Here is a 20,749-nt window from a genome sequence, read left to right as displayed (position 1 = left end):
GTGGTGACAGTGGGCATCCTTGTCTTGTTCCAGGTCTCACAGGGAATGCTTTCAACTTTTCCCATTTCAGTATTATGTTGGCTATGGGTTTGTCCTAGATGGCTTTTATTACCTTAAGGTATGTCCCCTCTATACCAATTTTGTGGAGGGTTTTAATCACAAGAGGGTGCTGGATTTTGTCCAGTGCTTTTGCTGTCTTTATTGAGATGGTCATACAATTTTTGTTTTTAATTCTGATTATGTGGTGTATCACATTTACTGACATGAGTATGTTAAACCATCCCTGCATCCCTGGTATGAAGCCCACTTGATCATGGTGGATTATCTTTTCTGATAGGCTGCTAGATTCAGTTAGCTCATATTATGTTGAGGATTTTTGCATCTATGTTCATCAGGAATATTGTTCTGTAGTTTCCTTTGCTTGTTATGTCCTTTCCTGGTTTTGGTATTAGGGTGACACTGGCTTCATAGAATGATTTAGGGAGGATGCCCTCTTTCTCTATCTTTTGGAATAGTTTCAGTAGGATTGGTATCAAATCTCCTTTGAAGGTCTGATAGAATTCAGTTGTGAATTCATCTCGTCCTGGCCTTTCTAGTGTTGGCAATTTTTTAATTACCATTTCAATCTCACTGCTTGTTACTGGTCTCTTCAGAGTTTCTATTTTTGCCTGCTTTAATCTAGGAGGGTGGTATATTGCCAGGAACTTATCCATCTCCTCTAGGTTTTCTAGTTTGTGCACATAAAGGTGTTCGTAGTAGCCTTAAGTGATCTTCTGTATTTCTGTGGTATTGGTTGTAATATCTCCCATTTTGTTTCTAATTGGGCTTATTTGGATCTTCTCTAGTCTTTTCTTAGTTAATCTTTCTAATAGTGTGTCAATTTTGTTTATCTTTTCAAAGAACCAGCTTTTTGTTTCATATATCTTTGGTATTTTTTTTTGTTTCAATTTCATTTAGTTCTTCTCTGATCTTTGTTATGTCTTTTCTTCTGCTGGGTTTGGGTTTGGTTTGTTCTTCTTTCTCTAGTTGCTTCAGGTGTGAACTTAGATTGTATATTTGTGCTATTTCAGACTTTTTGATGTAGGTATTCAATGCTATGAACTTTCCTCTTAGCTTTGCTTTTTCCGTATCCTGGAGGTTTTGATAGGTTGTGTCACTATTATTGTTCAGTTCAAAGGATTTTTTCATTTCCATCTTGATTTCATTGTGGACCCAGTGATCATTCAGGAGAAGATTATTTAATTTCCTTGTAGATGCATGGTTTTGAGGGTTCCTTTTGGAGCTGATTTCCAATTTTATTCCACTGTGGTCTGAGAGAGTACTTGCTATAATTTCAATTTTCTTAAATTTGTTGAGACTTGTTATGTGGCCTATCATATGGTCTATCTTGGAGAATGTTCCACGTACTGATGAAAAGGATGTATATTCTGCAGTTGTTGGGTAGAATGTTCTGTAAATATCTGTTAAGTTCACTTGTTCTAGTGTACAGTTTAAGCCCATTGTTTCTTGGTTGGCTGTCTATCTTGATGACCTGTCTAGTGCTGTCAGCGGAGTACTGAAGTCCCCCAGTATCATTCTGTTGCCATCTATCTCATTTCTTAGGTCTAATAGTAATTGTTTTTTTTTCCTTTTTTTTTCACTTATTTATTTATTTATTTATTTATTATTATTATTATACTTTAAGTTCTAGGGTACATGTGCATAAAGTGCAGGTTTGCTACATATGTATATTTGTGCCATGTTGGTGTGCTGCACCCATCAACTCGTCAGCACCCATCAACTCGTCATTTACATCAGGTATAACTCCCAATGCAATCCCTCCCCCCTCCCCCCCCATGATAGGCCCCAGTGTGTGATGTTCCCCTTCCCGAGTCCAAGTGATCTCATTGTTCAGTTCCCACCTGTGAGTGAGAACATGCGGTGTTTGGTTTTCTGTTCTTGTGATAGTTTGCTAAGAATGATGGTTTCCAGCTGCATCCATGTCCCTACAAAGGACACAAACTCATCCTTTTTTATGGCTGCATAGTATTCCATGGTGTATATATGCCACATTTTCTTAATCCAGTCTGTCACTGATGGACATTTGGGTTGATTCCAAGTCTTTGCTATTGTGAATAGTGCCGCAATAAACATACGTGTGCATGTATCTTTATAGCAGCATGATTTATAATCCTTTGGGTATATACCCAGTAATGGGATGGCTGGGTCATATGGTACATCTAGTTCTAGATCCTTGAGGAATCGCCATACTGTTTTCCATAATGGTTGAACTAGTTTACAATCCTACCAAGAGTGTAAAAGTGTTCCTATTTCTCCACATCCTCTCCAGCACCTGTTGTTTCCTGACTTTTTAATGATCGCCATTCTAACTGGTGTGAGATGGAATCTCATTGTGGTTTTGATTTGCATTTCTCTGATGGTCAGTGATGATGAGCATTTTTTCATGTATCTGTTGGCTGTATGAATGTCTTCTTTTGAGAAATGTCTGTTCATATCCTTTGCCCACTTTTTGATGGGGTTGTTTTTTTCTTGTAAATTTGTTTGACTTCTTTGTAGGTTCTGGATATTAGCCCTTTGTCAGATAAGTAGATTGCAAAAATTTTCTCCCATTCTGTAGGTTGCCTGTTCACTCTGATGGTAGTTTCTTTTGCTGTGCAGAAGCTCTTTAGTTCAATTAGATCCCATTTGTCAATTTTGGCTTTTGTTGCCGTTGCTTTTGGTGTCTTAGACATGAAGTCTTTGCCCATGCCTACGTCCTGAATGGTACTACCTAGGTTTTCTTCTAGGGTTTTTATGGTATTAGGTCTAACATTTAAGTCTCTAATCCATCTTGAATTAATTTTCATATAAGGAGTAAGGAAAGGATCCAGTTTCAGCTTTCTACTTATGGCTAGCCAATTTTCCCAGCACCATTTATTAAATAGGGAATCCTTTCCCCATTTCTTGTTTCTCTCAGGTTTGTCAAAGATCAGATGGCTGTAGATGTGTGGTATTATTTCTGAGGACTCTGTTCTGTTCCATTGGTCTATATCTCTGTTTTGGTACCAGTACCATGCTGTTTTGGTTACTGTAGCCTTGTAGTATAGTTGGAAGTCAGGTAGCATGATGCCTCCAGCTTTGTTCTTTTGACTTAGGATTGTCTTGGAGATGTGGGCTCTTTTTTGGTTCCATATGAACTTTAAAGCAGTTTTTTCCAATTCTGTGAAGAAACTCATTGGTAGCTTGATGGGGATGGCATTGAATCTATAAATTACCTTGGGCAGTATGGCCATTTTCACGATATTGATTCTTCCTATCCATGAGCATGGTATGTTCTTCCATTTATTTGTGTCCTCTTTTATTTCACTGAGCAGTGGTTTGTAGTTCTCCTTGAAGAGGTCCTTTACATCCCTTGTAAGTTGGATTCCTAGGTATCTTATTCTCTTTGAAGCAATTGTGAATGGAAGTTCATTCATGATTTGGCTCTCTGTTTGTCTGTTACTGGTGTATAAGGATGCTTGTGATTTTTGCACATTAATTTTGTATCCTGAGACTTTGCTGAAGTTGCTTATCAGCTTAAGGAGATTTTGGGCTGAGACAATGGGATTTTCTAAATATACAATCATGTCATCTGCAAACAGGGACAATTTGACTTCTTCTTTTCCTAACTGAATACCCTTGATTTCTTTCTCTTGCCTGATTGCCCTAGCCAGAACTTCTAACACTATGTTTAATAGGAGTGGTGAGAGAGGGCATCCCTGTCTTGTGCCAGTTTTCAAAGGGATTTTTTCCAGTTTTTGCCCATTCAGTATGATATTGGCTGTGGGTTTGCCATAAATAGCTCTTATTATTTTGAGGTACGTTCCATCAATACCGAATTTATTGAGCGTTTTTAGTATGAAGGGCTGTTGAATTTTGTCAAAAGCCTTTTCTGCATCTATTGAGATAATCGTGTGGTTCTTGTCTTTGGTTCTGTTTATATGCTGGATTATGTTTATTGATTTGTGAATGTTGAACCAGCCTTGCATCCCAGGGATGAAGCCCACTTGATCATGGTGGATAAGCTTTTTGATGTGCTGCTGAATCCGGTTTGCCAGTATTTTATTGAGGATTTTTGCATCGATGTTCATCAGGGATATTGGTCTAAAATTCTCTTTTTTTGTTGTGTCTCTGCCAGGCTTTGGTATCAGGATGATGTTGGCCTCATAAAATGAGTTAGGGAGGATTCCCTCTTTTTCTATTGATTGGAATAGTTTCAGAAGGAATGGTACCAGCTCCTCTTTGTACCTCTGGTAGAATTCAGCTGTGAATCCATCTGGTCCTGGACTTTTTTTTGTTGGCAGGCTATTAATTATTGCCTCAATTTCAGAGCCTGCTATTGGTCTATTCAGGGATTCAACTTCTTCCTGGTTTAGTCTTGGAAGAGTGTAAGTGTCCTGGAAATTATCCATTTCTTCTAGATTTTCTAGTTTATTTGTGTAGAGGTGTTTATAGTATTCTCTGATGGTAGTTTGTATTTCTGTGGGGTTGGTGGTGATATCCCCTTTATCATTTTTTATTGCGTCTATTTGATTCTTCTCTCTTTTCTTTTTTATTAGTCTTGCTAGCAGTCTGTCAATTTTGTTGATCTTTTCAAAAAACCAACTCCTGGATTCATTGATTTTTTGGAGGGTTTTTTGTGTCTCTATCTCCTTCAGTTCTGCTCTGATCTTAGTTATTTCTTGCCTTCTGCTAGCTTTCGAATGTGTTTGCTCTTGCTTCTCTAGTTCTTTTAATTGTGATGTTAGAGTGTCAATTTTAGATCTTTCCTGCTTTCTCTTGTGGGCATTTAGTGCTATAAATTTCCCTCTACACACTGCTTTAAATGTGTCCCAGAGATTCTGGTATGTTGTATCTTTGTTCTCATTGGTTTCAAAGAACATCTTTATTTCTGCCTTCATTTCGTTATGTATACAGCAGTCATTCAGGAGCAGGTTGTTCAGTTTCCATGTAGTTGAGTGGTTTTGATTGAGTGTCTTAGTCCTGAGTTCTAGTTTGATTGCACTGTGGTCTGAGAGACAGTTTGTTATAATTTCTGTTCTTGTACATTTGCTGAGGAGTGCTTTACTTCCAATTATGTGGTCAATTTTGGAATAAGTGCAATGTGGTGCTGAGAAGAATGTATATTCTGTTGATTTGGGGTGGAGTGTTCTATAGATGTCTATTAGGTCCGCTTGCTGCAGAGATGAGTTCAATTCCTGGATATCCTTGTTCACTTTCTGTCTCGTTGATCTGTCTAATGTTGACAGTGGAGTGTTGAAGTCTCCCATTATTATTGTATGGGAGTCTAAGTCTCTTTGTAAGTCTCTAAGGACTTGCTTTATGAATCTGGGTGCTCCTGTATTGGGTGCATATATATTTAGGATAGTTAGCTCTTCCTGTTGAATTGATCCCTTTACCATTATGTAATGGCCTTCTTTGTCTCTTTTGATCTTTGATGGTTTAAAGTCTGTTTTATCAGAGACTAGGATTGCAACCCCTGCTTTTTTTTGTTCTCCATTTGCTTGGTAAATCTTCCTCCATCCCTTTATTTTGAGCCTATGTATGTCTCTGCGTGTGAGATGGGTCTCCTGAATACAGCAGACTGATGGGTCTTGACTCTTTATCCAGTTTGCCAGTCTGTGTCTTTTCATTGGAGCATTTAGTCCATTTACATTTAAGGTTAAGATTGTTATGTGTGAACTTGATCCTGCCATTATGATATTAACTGGTTATTTTGCTCGTTAGTTGATGCAGTTTCTTCCTAGCCTCGATGGTCTTTACATTTTGGCATGTTTTTGCAATGGCTGGTACTGGTTGTTCCTTTCCATGTTTAGTGCTTCCTTCATGGTCTCTTGTAAGGCAGGCCTGGTGGTGACAAAATCTCTAAGCATTTGCTTATCTGTAAAGGATTTTATTTCTCCTTCACTTATGAAACTTAGTTTGGCTGGATATGAAATTCTAGGTTTAAAATTCTTTTCTTTAAGAATGTTGAATATCGGCCCCCACTCTCTTCTGGCTTGTAGAGTTTCTGCCGAGAGATCTGCTGTTAGTCTGATGGGCTTCCCTTTGTGGGTAACCCGACCTTTCTCTCTGGCTGCCCTTAAGATTTTTTCCTTCATTTCAGCTTTGGTGAATCTGGCAATTATGTGTCTTGGAGTTGCTCTTCTCGAGGAGTATCTTTGTGGTGTTCTCTGTATTTCCTGGATTTGAATGTTGGCCTGCCCTACTAGGTTGGGGAAGTTCTCCTGGATGATATCCTGAAGAGTGTTTTCCAACTTGGTTCCATTTTCCCCCTCACTTTCAGGCACCCCAATCAGACGTAGATTTGGTCTTTTTACATAATCCCATACTTCTTGCAGGCTTTGTTCATTTCTTTTTCTTCTTTTTTCTTTTGGTTTCTCTTCTCGCTTCATTTCATTCATTTGATCCTCAATCGCTGATACTCTTTCTTCCAGTTGATCGAGTCGGTTACTGAAGCTTGTGCATTTGTCACGTATTTCTCGTGTCATGGTTTTCATCTCTGTCATTTCGTTTATGACCTTCTCTGCATTAATTACTCTAGCTATCAATTCTTGCACTTTTTTTTCAAGATTTTTAGTTTCTTTGCGCTGGGTACGTAATTCTTCCTTTAGCTCTGAGAAGTTTGATGGACTGAAGCCTTCTTCTCTCATCTCGTCGAAGTCATTCTCCATCCAGCTTTGATCCGTTGCTGGCGATGAGCTGCGCTCCTTTGCCGGGGGAGATGCGCTCTTATTTTTTGATTTCCAGCTTTTCTGTCCTGCTTTTTCCCCATCTTTGTGGTTTTATCTAGCTCTGGTCTTTGATGATGGTGACGTACTGATGGGGTTTTGGTGTAGGTGTCCTTCCTGTTTGATAGTTTTCCTTCTAACAGTCAGGACCCTCAGCTGTAGGTCTGTTGGAGATAGCTTGAGGTCCACTCCAGACCCTGTTTGCCTGGGTATCAGCAGCAGAGGCTGCAGAAGATAGAATATTGCTGAACAGCAAGTGTACCTGTCTGATTCTTGCTTTGGAAGCTTCCTCTCAGGGGTGTACTCCACCCTGTAAGGTGTGGGGTGTCAGACTGCCCCTAGTGGGGGATGTCTCCCAGTTAGGCTACTCAGGGGTCAGGGACCCACTTGAGCAGGCAGTCTGTCCCTTCTCAGATCTCAACCTCCGTGTTGGGAGATCCATTGCACTCTTCAAAGCTGTCAGACAGAGTTGTTTGTGTCTGCAGAGGTTTCTGCTGCTTTTGTTGTTGTTGTTGTTGTTGTGTAGCTGTGCCCTGTCCCCAGAGGTGGAGTCTACAGAGACAGGCAGGCTCCCTTGAGCTGCTGTGAGCTCCACCCAGTTCGAGCTTCCCAGCGGCTTTGTTTACCTACTTAAGCCTCAGCAATGGTGGGCGCCCCTCCCCCAGCCTTGCTGCTGCCTTGCGGTTAGATCACAGACTGCTGTGCTAGCAATGAGGGAGGCTCCGTGGGCGTGGGACCCTCCGGCCAGGTGTGGGATATAATCTCCTGGTGTGCCTGTTTGCTTAAAGTGCAGTATTGGGGTGGGAGTTACCCGATTTTCCAGGTGTTGTGTGTCTCAGTTCCCCTGGCTAGGAAAAGGGATTCCCTTCCCCCTTGCACTTCCCAGGTGAGGCGATGCCTCGCCCTGCTTTAGCTCTCGCTGGTTGGGCTGCAGCAGCTGACCAGCACTGATTATCCGGCACTCCCTAGTGAGATGAACCCAGTACCTCAGTTGAAAATGTAGAAATCATAGGTCTTCTGTGTCGCTCGCCCTGGGAGTTGGAGACTGGAGCTGTTTCTATTCCAGTAATTGTTTTTGTTTTTGTTTTTGCAATGGAGTCTCGCTCTGTCGCCCAGGCTGGAGTGCAGTGATGCAATCTCGGCTCAGTGCAAGCACCACCTCCTGGGTTCACGCCATTCTCCTGCCTCAGCTTCCTGAGTAGCTGGGAGTACAGGTGCCCACCACCATGCCTGGCTAATTTTTTTTTTTTTTTTTTTTTTTGTATTTTTAGTGGAGGTGAGGTTTCACTGCATTAGCCAGGATGGTCTTGATCTCCTGACTTTGTGATCTGCCCACCTTGGCCTCCCAAAGTGAGTAATTATTTTATAAATTTGGGAACTCCACTATTAGGTGCATATATATTTAGGATTGTGCTAGTATCCTGTTGGACTAGTCCTTTTATCATTATATGATGTCGCTCTTTGTCTTTTTTAACTGTTGTTGCTTTAAAGTCTGCTTTGTATGATGTAAGAATACCTACTCCTGCTCACTTTTGGTGTCCATTTGCGTGGAATATCTTTTTTCACCCCTTTGTCTTAAGTTTATGTGAGTCCTTATGTGTTAGGTGAGTCTCTTGAAGATAGCAGGTATGTGCCTGGTAAATTCCTATCCATTCTGCCATTCTGTATCTTTTAAGTGAAGAATTTAGGCCATTTACATTCAACATTAGTATTGAGATGTGAGATACTATTCTATTCATCATGCTAATTGTTGCCTGAATACCTAATTTTTTTCATTGTGTTATTTTTTAATAGGCCCTGTGATATTTATGCTTTAGGGGGTTCTATTTTGGTATATTTTTATGTATTGTTTTAAGATTTATAACTCCTTTTAGCAGTTCTTGTAGTACTGGCTTAGTAGTGTTGAATTCTGTCAGCATTTGTTTGTCTGAAAAAGACTTTAACTTTCCTTCGTTTATGAAGCTTAGTTTCTTGGATACAAAAATTCTTGGCTGATAATCATTTTGCTTAAGGAGGCTAAAGATAGGATCCCAATCCCTTCTAGTTTGTAGGGTTTCTGCTGAGAAATCTGCTGTTAATCTGATAAGTTTTCCTTTGTAGTTTAGCTGATGTTTTTGCCTCATAGATTCTTTCCTTCATCTTGACTTTAGATAATCTGATGACTCTTTGCCTGAGTGATTATATTTTTGTGATGAATTTTCCAAATGTTCTTTGAGCTTCTTGTATTTGGATGTCTAAATCTCTAGAAAGGCCAGCAACGTTTTATTTGATTATTCCCTCAAATATGTTTTCCAAACTTTTAGATTTCTTGCTGAGGAACACCAATTATTCTTAGGTTTGGTCATTTATCATAATCCTAAACTTCGTGGAGGCTTTGTTCATTTTTTCAAAAGTTCTTTTTTCTTTGTTGGATTGGGTTGAGAGCCTTGTCTTCGAGTCCTGTAGTTCATCTTCTACTTGTTCTAGTCTATTGTTGAAACTTTCCAGTGTATTTTGTATTTCTCTAAGTATGTCTTTCACTTCCAGAAGTTGTGACTGATTTTTATTTACAATATCTATTTCTCTGGAGACTTTTCATCCATATCCTGTATTCTTATTTTAATTCCTTTAAGTTGGTTTACACCTTTGTCTGGTGCCTCCTTGAGTAGCTTAATAATTGACCTTCTGAATTCTTTTTCTGGCAATTCAGAGATTTCTTCTTGGTTTGGATCCATTGTTGGTGAGCTAACATGATCTTTTGGGCATGTTATAGAACCTTGTTTTGTCATTATCAGAATTGTTTTTCTGGTTCCTTCTCATTTGGGTAGACTATGTTAGAGGAAATATCTGAAACTAAAGCGCTGCTGTTCAGATTCTCTTGTCCCACAGGGTGATCCCTTGATCTGGTGCTCTCCCCCTTCTCCTATGGATGGGGCTTCCTGAGCGCCAAACTGCTGTGATTGTTATTGCTCTTCTGTTATTGTTATTGTTATTGCTCTTCTGAGTCTAGCCAACCAGAAGAGCTACTGGGCTCTGGGCTGGTACTGGGGAGTATCTGCAAAGGGTCCTGTGATGTGATCTGTCTTCAGTTCTCCCAATCATGGGTACCAGCACCTGCTCCAGTGGAGGCAGCAGGGGAGTGAAGTGGATTCCGTAAGAGTCCTTGGTTGTAGTTTTGTTTAGTACGCTGGTTTTCTCAAAGGCTGGTTATGCTAGCAGTGAAGTTGCTACTTGGACAGACTCAGGACCTCTGGTTACCCAGGATGTTACAGGCAGTATAATTAGCTGTTGTTTTCTCCTTCCTGGAGCAAGGTGGTTCTGTTATGAGTGGCTGTAATGACTTGAGTTGGCTGGCCTTCAGCCAGGAGGTGGCACTTTCAAGAGACCATCAGCTGCAAGTAATATGAGGGGGATACAAGCTTGACCTAGGTTCACTAGATAAGTATTCGGGTTTCTCAGGTGATGGGTGAGGTCATAGAGCTCCCATGAGTCCGTGTCTTTTGTCTTCAGCTACAGGGGCAGGTAGAGAAAGACCATCAGCTGGGGGCAGGGTTAGGTGTGTCTGATCTCAGATTCTCAGACAGGGCTTGCTGCGGCCATTGTGGGGGATGAGGTGGGTGGCTTGCAGGCTAATGGAGTTATATTCCAGAGGGGATTATGACTGCCTCTGCTGCTTCATACAGTTCACCAGATACGTGAGGGAAGCCGGCAGTGACAGGCTTCACTCAGCACCCAGGCAGCCAGCAAGGCCAGTCTCATGCCCGCTATGGTGCCCAACAGCCAAGAGAGCCAAATTTATATCCAAGCCTCCTTTGCCTGGAGCTAAGATCTTGCCCCAGCAACAAGCGTCCCCACTGAGAAAGCAAGCAGGGCTTTCAGGTCTCACCCCTCCCTGCCTGCCATGGCTTCTGTGTTTATATCTGTACTTCAGGTTCACACCCCCAGATTCTGACCAGGAAAATTTGTGCTTGGTCAAAATTATCACAAAGTTCAGCTGGAAGCCTCCTTCTCCCCATGGCTCTCCCCAAATTGTACTGGCTGCTCTCCGCAAGGACTCCTGTGAGATAAAGTCAGAAATGGCTTCCCTGGGGACCGAAGCGCCTATAGGGGTCCTTGGGGAAGGCACCTCTTCCTGCTGCTTATTCTGCTTTTACATTTCACTCAGCTCTCCAAATTCATTTCAGCTCTAGGTTAGGTGAAATCCTTCTCCCGTGATCTGGATTTCCAGGTTCCCCAGTGAGGATATGTGTTCAGAGGTGGACTTTTTCCCTCTCACACTTTGAGAACTCACAGTTTTTCGGCTGTCTCACAGAGTTTGCAGTGGCAAGCCACTTCTTTTAAAGGGTGTGTGACTTCCTTCAGTTTTGCTGGTATATTCCTGCAGTGGTTCTTGGAGCAAAAGTTCACAATGTGAGTCTCAACATGCTGTTCTGTCCATCCGAGTAGGAGATGCAAGTTAGTCCTGCCTCCTATCTGCCATTTTGTTCTCCAAACCCATATCTTTTCAAGAAGAGATTTGATTTCTCTGGTTCTTTTGTTGTTGGTCTGGCTATACATTAGACTCATCTCAGGAGAGTATGTAAAATGCTAATGTCCTGAACCCAACACCAGGGATTCTGAATCACTGGGTCAGGGTTGAGGCACAGGCACTGAAATTCTTCTTTAGGTGACAGAATAGGCAATTCTATATATCAGAATTGGTACATCTGAGGATCTTAAAAAAAATCCTAATGTTCAAGTCATACATAGTCCAGAATGATTAAATTAGAATTTCCCCAGAAGGAAGATCCAGGAAACAATATTCTTTTAAAGCTCTTCAAGTGATTCCAGGCTGCAGGACAACACGAGATTCAACCTGAGCAAAGTCTGGTTATGGAGGCATGGGGATATAACAAGTCAATGTTGTTACTGGCCTTGGAAAAATTATTAACAGTGACCATACCTTTGCTGGAACTGTTTCCCTCTTCTCCCCATACATATCTGGCTGTGGGATGTGAAACCTAAACCTCCATGCCTAGTCCATCCAAAATCAACCACACAAACACTGACTTCTAGGGCTGTTTTAACTGTTGAAAAGTCCCTCAGTTGGCCGGACATCAAAATTAGTGTGGATAAGACCTAAATCTTGTTGGAGGATTGCTTTGGAGGTAAAGTGCATATAAAACTACTTGAGCATCCCTCCTCTGTTAAGTATCATGTGTCAGTGCTATTGCATGATATTCTATGTGAGTGCTGTCCCCCAGAGTTGTGCAAGAAGGTGACCCTGCCTAAAACAGACATCTCATTGCAATGAAAAGAATCAAACCATGATTTCATTTAGAGAAGGGACTCATCCATGATTTTGGCAGAACCCAAAACAGGCAGTCATATAGCAAGCAGAGAATGGATGGGGCCATGGAATCAGAAGGGTTGCTTAGTACTGAGCACCAGATAAGCAGTTGAGTTAAAATGCCTCAGGATTTACTAGGTCATGCTGGTTTCAGTCCTAACCAGCTCAGCATGCTAACGGCTTACCTGAGACCATCCATAGGAGCTCTGTAAAGGACCCCTCACCCTGTATGTACTCCTTTACAGGGCTAATGGCAGGATCCACACCTTGAACATAATAGCCCAACCTGGCCTGTTCCTTCTGGCTGATGCTTATGACCATCTTCAGCTCTACCTGCAACTTGGAGTACATTCTGGGGACTTTCCCTTTCACCCACACCCCTTACTTGAAAATGCTATTATCCTTTCACATTTGCTCCTTCCCCTTACTCACCAGGCCAGCCCTACTCATTACCACTTCAAGCTCTGTCTCAAGAGACCTCAGTGGTATAGAGCTCAGCCTCCTACACTCACTTTCCAGGGGAAATAAATAAGGACATTGGAAGGTTTCTACTGAAACAGATGGAAAGGGTGCTTTCACACTGAGACATCCAAGGCCCAGGCACATCTACCTGGCTTGGGTGATGCATCTGGCATTCTTTGGTCATCACACACAGCAACATACTCCAACTGAGACTGAACATGCTTCAGGGAACAGCAGTCATGACACAGAACATATCCCTGGAGAAAGGAGTGGAATATTCTGGGGGTCATAGTTCAGAATTTATACTTACACAAGGGTCAACTGAAGTATTGTTGTGAGACTTCAGTATTCTCTGTTGAAAAAAACAGAAAGATTGATTTACAATATTGAATGTAATGTTTCCATCTATCATTTGTTTAAATTTAAATAGTCATCTTTGAAGGGATTCAGGAACCAGTGTAAAAAAATAATTGAGAAGAGAAGAAGGTGAGAAGAAGACCTGCAGACTGGGATGGCTCCAGTGGTTTAAGTTCCTAAGTAAGCAAACTGAAACCTGATATAAACAATAAAATGAAACTAGAGACTTTACCAACTAGAATCTGCCATCTAACCTCTAATTACCATCTTTCCATGATAAGCCAGTAAATTTAGTTTTCCTGACTTACTCCTTTGTTGGCCTCACTGTCTGGGCTGCTGCAGCAGAGTTCTCTGAACCTCTCCTTGCTCTGAGTGCTGCCCAATTCATGAATCGCTCTTTGCTCAAATAAATGCTATAAATTTTATTTTGTCTAAAGTTTTTTTTTTTTTAAACAGCCTTCCCTTTACCTCATATCTGATTTTGGGGGCCTATGTATCTACTGAGAGAATAAAAAGTGCCCAAGTACTACTGCTCAGCCCAATGCAAGTCCCATTCCCTGTAGGGAGTCTGGACCTAGTTTGCACAGGCCAATTCAGAGAAACTACTTGTCCTCTTACTCCAAGGGGCCCTCAGGCATATTTCCTAAACTTGGCCTTTGTATCATCCCACCCAGAAGAGTTGCAATAATAATCAGGCTGAGGACTTATCCCCCACAGCCTCCTGGGATCACAGGGCCCAGAGTCCTGGAGGCTATGCAGTGTCCCAGAGAAGAAGAACACTGCTTTTTGCAGCTCCCCTAGGGACACAGCCCTAGTGATAAAATGCCTCCAAGGTCCTCTGTGCTGTAGCTTTTTTTCCTGAAAGTCTCCCGCTCTCCCTTCTATCCAAATCACAAAAAGATGTCAGGTTGACTGACTTTTCAGAGGTAACCCACTATATTTATTTAGATGGCTTTTGGATATCCATTGCATGACTTGGCATCCTTCCCTTCTGGGATACAGGCAGCTTTAGCTTCTATCTGTAGCCCAGGGACCAGAGGCCATAAACAAGTGTGATTCAAAGGACAAGCACTTGAGAGGTGACCTTGTCACTGAATGCGTCTCTGACTGGCCTAGAATCTCCAACCCAACCCAGTTGTAATTCATCCATGTTGACAATAAATTTAAAACTTTTTTTTTGAGACAGAGTCTCACTCTGTCACCTAGGCTGGAGTGCTATTATGAAATCACAGCTCACTACAGCTTTGAAAACCTCCCAGGCTCAAGTGATCTTCCCACCTCAGTCTCCTGTGTAGGTGGGACCACAGGTGTGCACCATAATGCCGGGGTAATTTTTTTGTTTTTCTTTTATTGGTAGAGATGGTATCTCACTATGTTGTTCATGTTGGTCTCAAATTCCTGGGCTTAAATGATATTCCCATCTCAGCCTCTCAAAACGCTGGCATTATAGGCTTAAGTGACCATGCTTGGCTGAAATAATTTTTGAGTTCAATCTTCTGTAATGGTCATTGGCATTTCATAGGTACTTGATAATCATATGTTGAATGGGTGAATAAATGAATATTTTTTCACTTAGAAATTACTGGAGGCCCTCAAGCAAACATTAGCATACAATGATTATTCTGGGTGAGTGTATCAGATTGTTTTACAATACCTCAGCTGGACCAAAAGGTTTATGTGGCCCTTGTCATGAGCTAAGATGCCATCATGTGGCACTGGTAGTGACACTGAAATTTCCCAAAGCCAAATGGCCCTGCCAGAAGCTCTGAGAGGCACAGAGGACCCATGGAGTTCATAATGGATCGTGGATCTGCCACTTAAGGGGCGTTCTGTTCTCCCCATGAGGAGACACAACATATAGAGGCAACTGCAGCTTGTTGCTGCTAAGTGTTGCACCCCAGAAGAGAGGGAGAGTCGGTTGGTCGGAAATGTCCAGCTCATTTGGGTCATCCAGGCTGAGTTACTCTTGGCACCTGGGGAAAGGTAGAGATGCTAGTGTTTAGTGTACTCACTGAATAGGTACATAATAGTTTCCCTTTGGGAAACCCAGTGGATGAAATATCTCAGTGACTGAGAATTCAAATCAGCCAGTATATCTGATCATATAAACACCTGAATCCCAGGTTCCCAGTGGAATATGAAGCTCAGTGGCTAGCTATGTGTGAGCTGTTTTAGAAATCTGTGAATGTCTTGAATGTGCATTTCTACCTGAAGTGCATAAGGATGATATTTTTCTCTTCCCCCTCCTCAGGTTCTCATTCAAACCCAGTCTTGGAAAAATATCACCTTGTCCTGAATCTACACTGCACTTAATCTATTTGTTTGTTGAGTTCTTCAAGAGAGGGAAAAATCACTTTCACAGATAAAAAGCAGGTCGGCACAGTCCCTCTGGTAGAGCCAAAGAGGTGGCATCAACATAAAAGATTTTCCTAGTCAGCCCCTCCTATAAAATACATTTGCCTCTGGAGATCTTTGTCCTCGGTGGCACCATTGTGGTAACAGGAAATAATTTCATCTTGAGAAGACATTCTGTGTGTCTGTGTGTACATTTTTTTGGAAGGTGAAAGAGAATGTGAAGGATCAGAAAAGAAATATTCTTTTTGTTGCCTATTTCATGAAATGATATATGGTTTCATGTATGTCTCAAATGGATGTGAGCAAACATCTGCTCCATCCTATTTCACTAAAGTTAGAAAATAGTAACTTCAATGAAAAAAATCTGAATTTTGAGTTGAAGATGATCCTCTCACCTTATTATGAAATATTTTATGTATCCCATGACCATGCTTGACTTTCCAACTTTGGAAAGTTGCACCCTTAAAACATCTGCATCTATTGCTAAAACACATCCAGGAGGTCCATTTTGATGGCTCCTTATCATCTTCATATGAAATGATTGATCCAAAGAGGACCTAGCTTTATATACATTTAGCATTGAAAATTAGCAACTCTGAAGGAATACATGCAGAGTGTATTTTAAGGTGGGTAGTGATGAAGGTGAAAGCTTAATTATATTTACCCAATTTCAGACCCCATAAAATAAGATTTTGTGCATGTTAAACCAGTTATGTGACATGAAGCTGTAGAAAGCTATGTAATAATCACCTTTTTTTTCCTGGAATATATTCTTGGAGGATTAGGCAGAAATCCATTCTGAAAGACAAAAAGATTCAGGTATATGGTCAGCCTGTGTTTCTGTTTTGTGAGTCTGGCATTTCCAACCTCCTCCCAAATATTTCTACCTGAGTGTTCCACCGCCAGCTCAAACCCAGGGTGTCTAATGAGAAACCATCTCCCTCTCTTCACCTGTGCTTCTTCTAGACTTCAATCAATAGAAGCCAGAAAAGCATCTTCAGGACCATTTTCCCTTCTCTTGTGCTTCTTTCCTAAGTTCTAAGAGGTTTTCCTTCACAATCTCATACCACCTATCACCTCTTTTCCAGTCCCACCAGTGCCACTCCAGCTGGAGTCCCTACACCACAGCTATCCAAGCAGCACACACTTATTGGCTGCTACTGAGTATCAGTAACTCTGATCAATCTTGGGCACATGAAGATGGGAAAACCTAAAGGAGTCTACAGACAAAAAGCACTCACAGAATAATAAATATAAAACAGTGAATGAAAGGCCTTAGTAGAAAGGCCTTAATAGAGGGCTCAGGAGCCTTGGGAAGTGATGACCCATGGCCGGGTCAATGAACATTCAGGAAGGGGTCACACTTGAACTGAGCATTCTGAATTGAGTATAGGTTTGCTAGGGGGAAAGCCCCATGGCTGTCTAAAATACTGTTTTACGGCTGGGCGCGGTGGCTGTCGCCTGTAATCTCAGCACTTTGGGAGGCCGAGGAGACCTCCCACTGGACATCAGGAATTCGAGATCAGCCTGGCCAACATGGCAAAACCCCATCTCTACTAAAAATATAAAAATTAGCCTGGCATGGTGGTGCACGACTGTAGTTCCAGATACTCGAGAGGCTGAGCCACAAGAATCACTTGAACCTGGGAGGCGGAGGTTGCAGTGAGCCAAGATTGAGCCACTGCACTCCTGCTTGGACAACAGAGTGAGACTGTCTCCTAAAAATAAAATAAAATATTGCTTTAAATATCATTTCCAATCCTAGAAGATTTCACTGAATCCTTGTTATCTCAATTATAGGTTTAAACTCCTTAGCCTGGCATTAAAGCCCTCCACAAACTGCCCCAATTGTTATAGTATACCTAATTGCTCACAATCTGTGCTACCTAAATCCACAGAGCTACTTTTGCCATGGTTCTGGTTTGCATGGCATTCTGGCTTTTATGCCATTCTTTCTCTGAAGTGTCTTCTTCCACTGCTTGACTATCAACTCCTTTCCTTCTTTCAGTGCACGAAGCTGTCTGCATGCACCCTAGTCAGAAGGACCCTTTCCTCCTTCAAGCTGCTGAGCCTATCCTGATGGAGGCCCTGGTACAACATGGATGTGTTGCACTGTAGTGTGGTTACGGATATGAGGTCCCTCTCTCCTGAGTGAGAGGATGAACCCACTGGCATCAAGGCTTTAGCAATAACCTAACAAATATTTGGTGAATAAACAGTACAGTCTCCTCATTATTAGGGAACAAGAACGGACACAGGTCTGGCCCCTTGTCATTGGAATACCTCTATCAGCCATCGTAGGGGCCACCCGCCACAGCGCACACTCAGCTTCCAGTTCTTTGATCTTGCGTGGCCTCCTTTGATTTCAAATTCCCTGGGGGTGAACCAATTTCCATCCTCACTCTGTATACACTTCACCAACATTCCTGTAAGACCAGGGTAAGTTGATTCTGAGCCCTCTTTGTTCCCAGCACTCAGACTGTGGCCACTCACCACACTGGATCTAGAGCCACCCAATTTCTGATCAAGATCAATAGCAGGAGGGTCTGGCCTTCCCTCTCAGACTTTAGAGGCCTCAAATCCAGCCTGAAAGTCCACTCTAAGGATATTTCCTGGCGGGGGTGCACATTTCTTTGACCTTCATCCATGAAGAAAGTGATGGTTGTCAACAAGAGCAACCTTTTAAGCATTTCAAAAGCACTTACAGAAGGAAAAGCAAGTGATTCTGAAAGATCAGAGGATTCCAATTTTCTATTCAAATTTGGAAGTAGAGACCAGGCCTGAGTCTCCAGATGGCTGTGAGGGCAATGTTGGAGGCAGAATCCTCAACTTGTGGCTACGGTCTCAGATGGGTGCCCTGTGGCTCAGGGGTCACTCCAGCAACATCTGCATTCTCAATTATAACATGTTTTATGCAGTTTAGTGGCATTAGTGAACAGAGATTTTCACACCCCTGCAATCATGGGTAGCTGATATTAAAAAACTAATTGTGAAATGTTATCCAATAAAAAATTTAATTTATATGTAAAAGATAGTCACATGCTCAATACCATTAGCCATTAAGGAAACACAAAGCAAAACCACAATGAGACACCATGTCACACCCACTAGGATGATAGGATGACTGTAATAAAAAAGACAGACAGACGATAACAAAGTTGGTGAGCATGTAGAGAAATTGGAGCCTTCACACACTGCCAGTAGGAATACAGAATAGTGCAGCCACTGTGAAAAACACTTTGGTGATTCCTCAATGAGTTAAACATAGAATTACCATATGATGCAGTAATTCTTCTCTTGAATATATACCCCAAATAATTGAAATATGTTCACACAAAACTTGTTACACAAATGTTCAGGACAGCATTATTTATAATAGCCAATGAGTGAAAATGGTTCCAAATGATGAGTTTATAAACAAAATGTGGTATATCTATACAATGAAATATATTATTTGTCAATAAAAGAAATGAAGTACTAATACATTCATTATAGATGAACTTTGAAAATACCACAATCAGTGAACGAAGGCAGTTAGGAAAGGGCATGTATTATAGAATTCCATTTCTAGAAAGGCCTACAATAGGCAAACTTATAGAGCAGAAAATAGATTAGTGGCTGCTTAGGTGGGAATGGGCATTGACTGCTAATTGACATGGGCTTTTTTTTTTTTTTAGTGTGGAACAAATTGTTCTAAAATTAGACGATAATGATGGCTGTACAATTCTGTGAATATACAAAAAAATAGTTGATTTGTACACTCTAAGTGGTGAGTTGTATGATATGTGAACTATATCTCAGTAAAGCTGTTTAGAAATAGTCACAACGCAATAGACATTTTTGGGCAAAGTTTTATAATTTATAGTAAAAACATGTAAATTTACATATTTTACATCAATATGTAAATTAATTCTCACAGCTACATCATGAGGCAGGTTTCTTATTATTGTTCCCTCTCTTGGATGAGAAATTTCAGGTTCAGAAAGGTTCCCTTCTCTATTCAGAATGGAACAGTCACTCCTGGCACAGCCAAGGCTGGAACTCAGGCTTCGTGATCCCAAATTCTGTGATCATCTTCCTATACCAAGCACCTTGCCCTGGTGATGGCACTCCAGAACGGAGAGAGAATATGAAGGTTGAGGTTGAAGGCCTCTTCATTTTTCTGTCTGATTCAAAGTAAAATATGTGACATTTTCCATCTGTGAACTGACGTTCCTGCACTTCTCTTTGGTTCTTTGGGCAACCCCTGAACACTCCATGTGCAAGTCAGCATCTAATGGGCATGATTTCTTAAAGTCTGAAAACATCTTCTTAGAAATCCCTTCCTCCTTCCCTCAAGCCAAACTGGGGCCACACTCCTTGAATGATGTGTAATTCACACGATAATTCCCCACTACTTGTGATGCCTTCAGATAGGAGCTGCAATTTAAAGAAGACCATGAAACCCACCTTGTTTCAATTTCTTCTTATGTAAAATTCCCTTCACCCCACCACAGGTCACCGGAAGCAAAGGAGCCTTAAAATCCACAGTTTCATCTTTGTGCTTTCTTGAAGCTGAAAGAGAGGATTTCTTCATTCTGTTTCACTTTGCAAAGGCACATCCCCCCTCCCTCCCTACTGAGGTAATTCCTAGAAAGACACAAGGGATACTTAGGAAATTCTATTCCAAAAACCTCTAGAGTTTCAAAGTCTTTCTTCCAAGTGGCATTTTTGATACATAATTACTGAATGTCTACCCCAATTTCACCTTTCAAATTTCATACAAAATAGAATACTTCAGCAGAGAACTTAGACTTCAGTAAAACTGGTTTAACTCCTAATCTAGTAAGCTCCACTGATTCTTATATGACAATGAAACGCAGTTGCTGTCACTGTTCTGACAGGAGCTCTCCAGCTATGCTGCTTTGCTGCAGGTAGGCAGCCTTAGATGAAGCCAGAGATCATATTCAATCTCCCAATTTGAGCACTGACAGGGCAAGCAGGGACAGGGTAATGATAGGATAACCTAATGCAGATGATGTCTGCCTTCTATTTTTGTTCTCTGCTTTAGTTCATTTCTCCATCCTGTCAGCTTTCCTTGTAGCTGAGAGAAGAGCTCAGGGAGCTCTAGAATAATCTGAAAATTATATGGGGTGGCAAGTGGGGGACTGGAGACCTGATTTCACAGAGAAGGGGGTGTAAGGTCTTCAAAGGAACTCCAGGAGGGTGAGCAGTGAATCCTTCCCTTCCAACCAAAGGTGTAGGGCCAGGCATGGTGGCTCACACCTGTAATCTCAGCACTTTGGGAGGGCGAGGCAGGTGGATCACTTGATGTCGGGAGTTCAAGACCAGCCTGGCCAACATGGCAAAACTCTGTCTCTACTAAAAATACAAAAATTAGCCAGGTATGGTGGTGCCCACCTGTAATCCCAGCTACTTGGGAGGCTAAGTCAGGAGAATTGCTTGAACCTGGGAGGTGGAGTCTGTGGTGAGATCACACCATTGCACTCATGCAATGTATGGGCTCATGTATGGGCAA

The 20,749-nt window shown here is 41.6% G+C and overlaps 1 protein-coding gene across 4 annotated transcripts in view; it reads right to left on the bottom strand.

Annotated features, from left to right (window-relative positions):
- SP140 (SP140 nuclear body protein) overlaps positions 1–20,749 on the bottom strand; it is a 91,087-nt gene that overhangs the window by 9,298 nt on the left and 61,040 nt on the right. For all 4 annotated transcript variants that reach the window (XM_025404050.1, XM_025404051.1, XM_025404052.1 and 1 more), the window contains 4 exons: positions 19,681–19,785; positions 17,515–17,657; positions 15,982–16,029; positions 12,830–12,871 (listed from right to left, as the gene is read on the bottom strand). In XM_025404050.1, coding sequence (XP_025259835.1) covers positions 12,830–12,871; positions 15,982–16,029; positions 17,515–17,657; positions 19,681–19,785 — 338 coding nt within the window. The remainder of the gene's footprint in view (positions 1–12,829; positions 12,872–15,981; positions 16,030–17,514; positions 17,658–19,680; positions 19,786–20,749) is intronic.

Source organism: Theropithecus gelada, chromosome 12, assembly GCF_003255815.1.
Source record: "Theropithecus gelada isolate Dixy chromosome 12, Tgel_1.0, whole genome shotgun sequence".
NCBI classification, from domain to species: domain Eukaryota; kingdom Metazoa; phylum Chordata; class Mammalia; order Primates; family Cercopithecidae; genus Theropithecus; species Theropithecus gelada.
The sequence above is the reverse complement of the archived record's forward strand: the minus strand, read 5'-3'. Positions and strand labels throughout refer to the sequence as shown.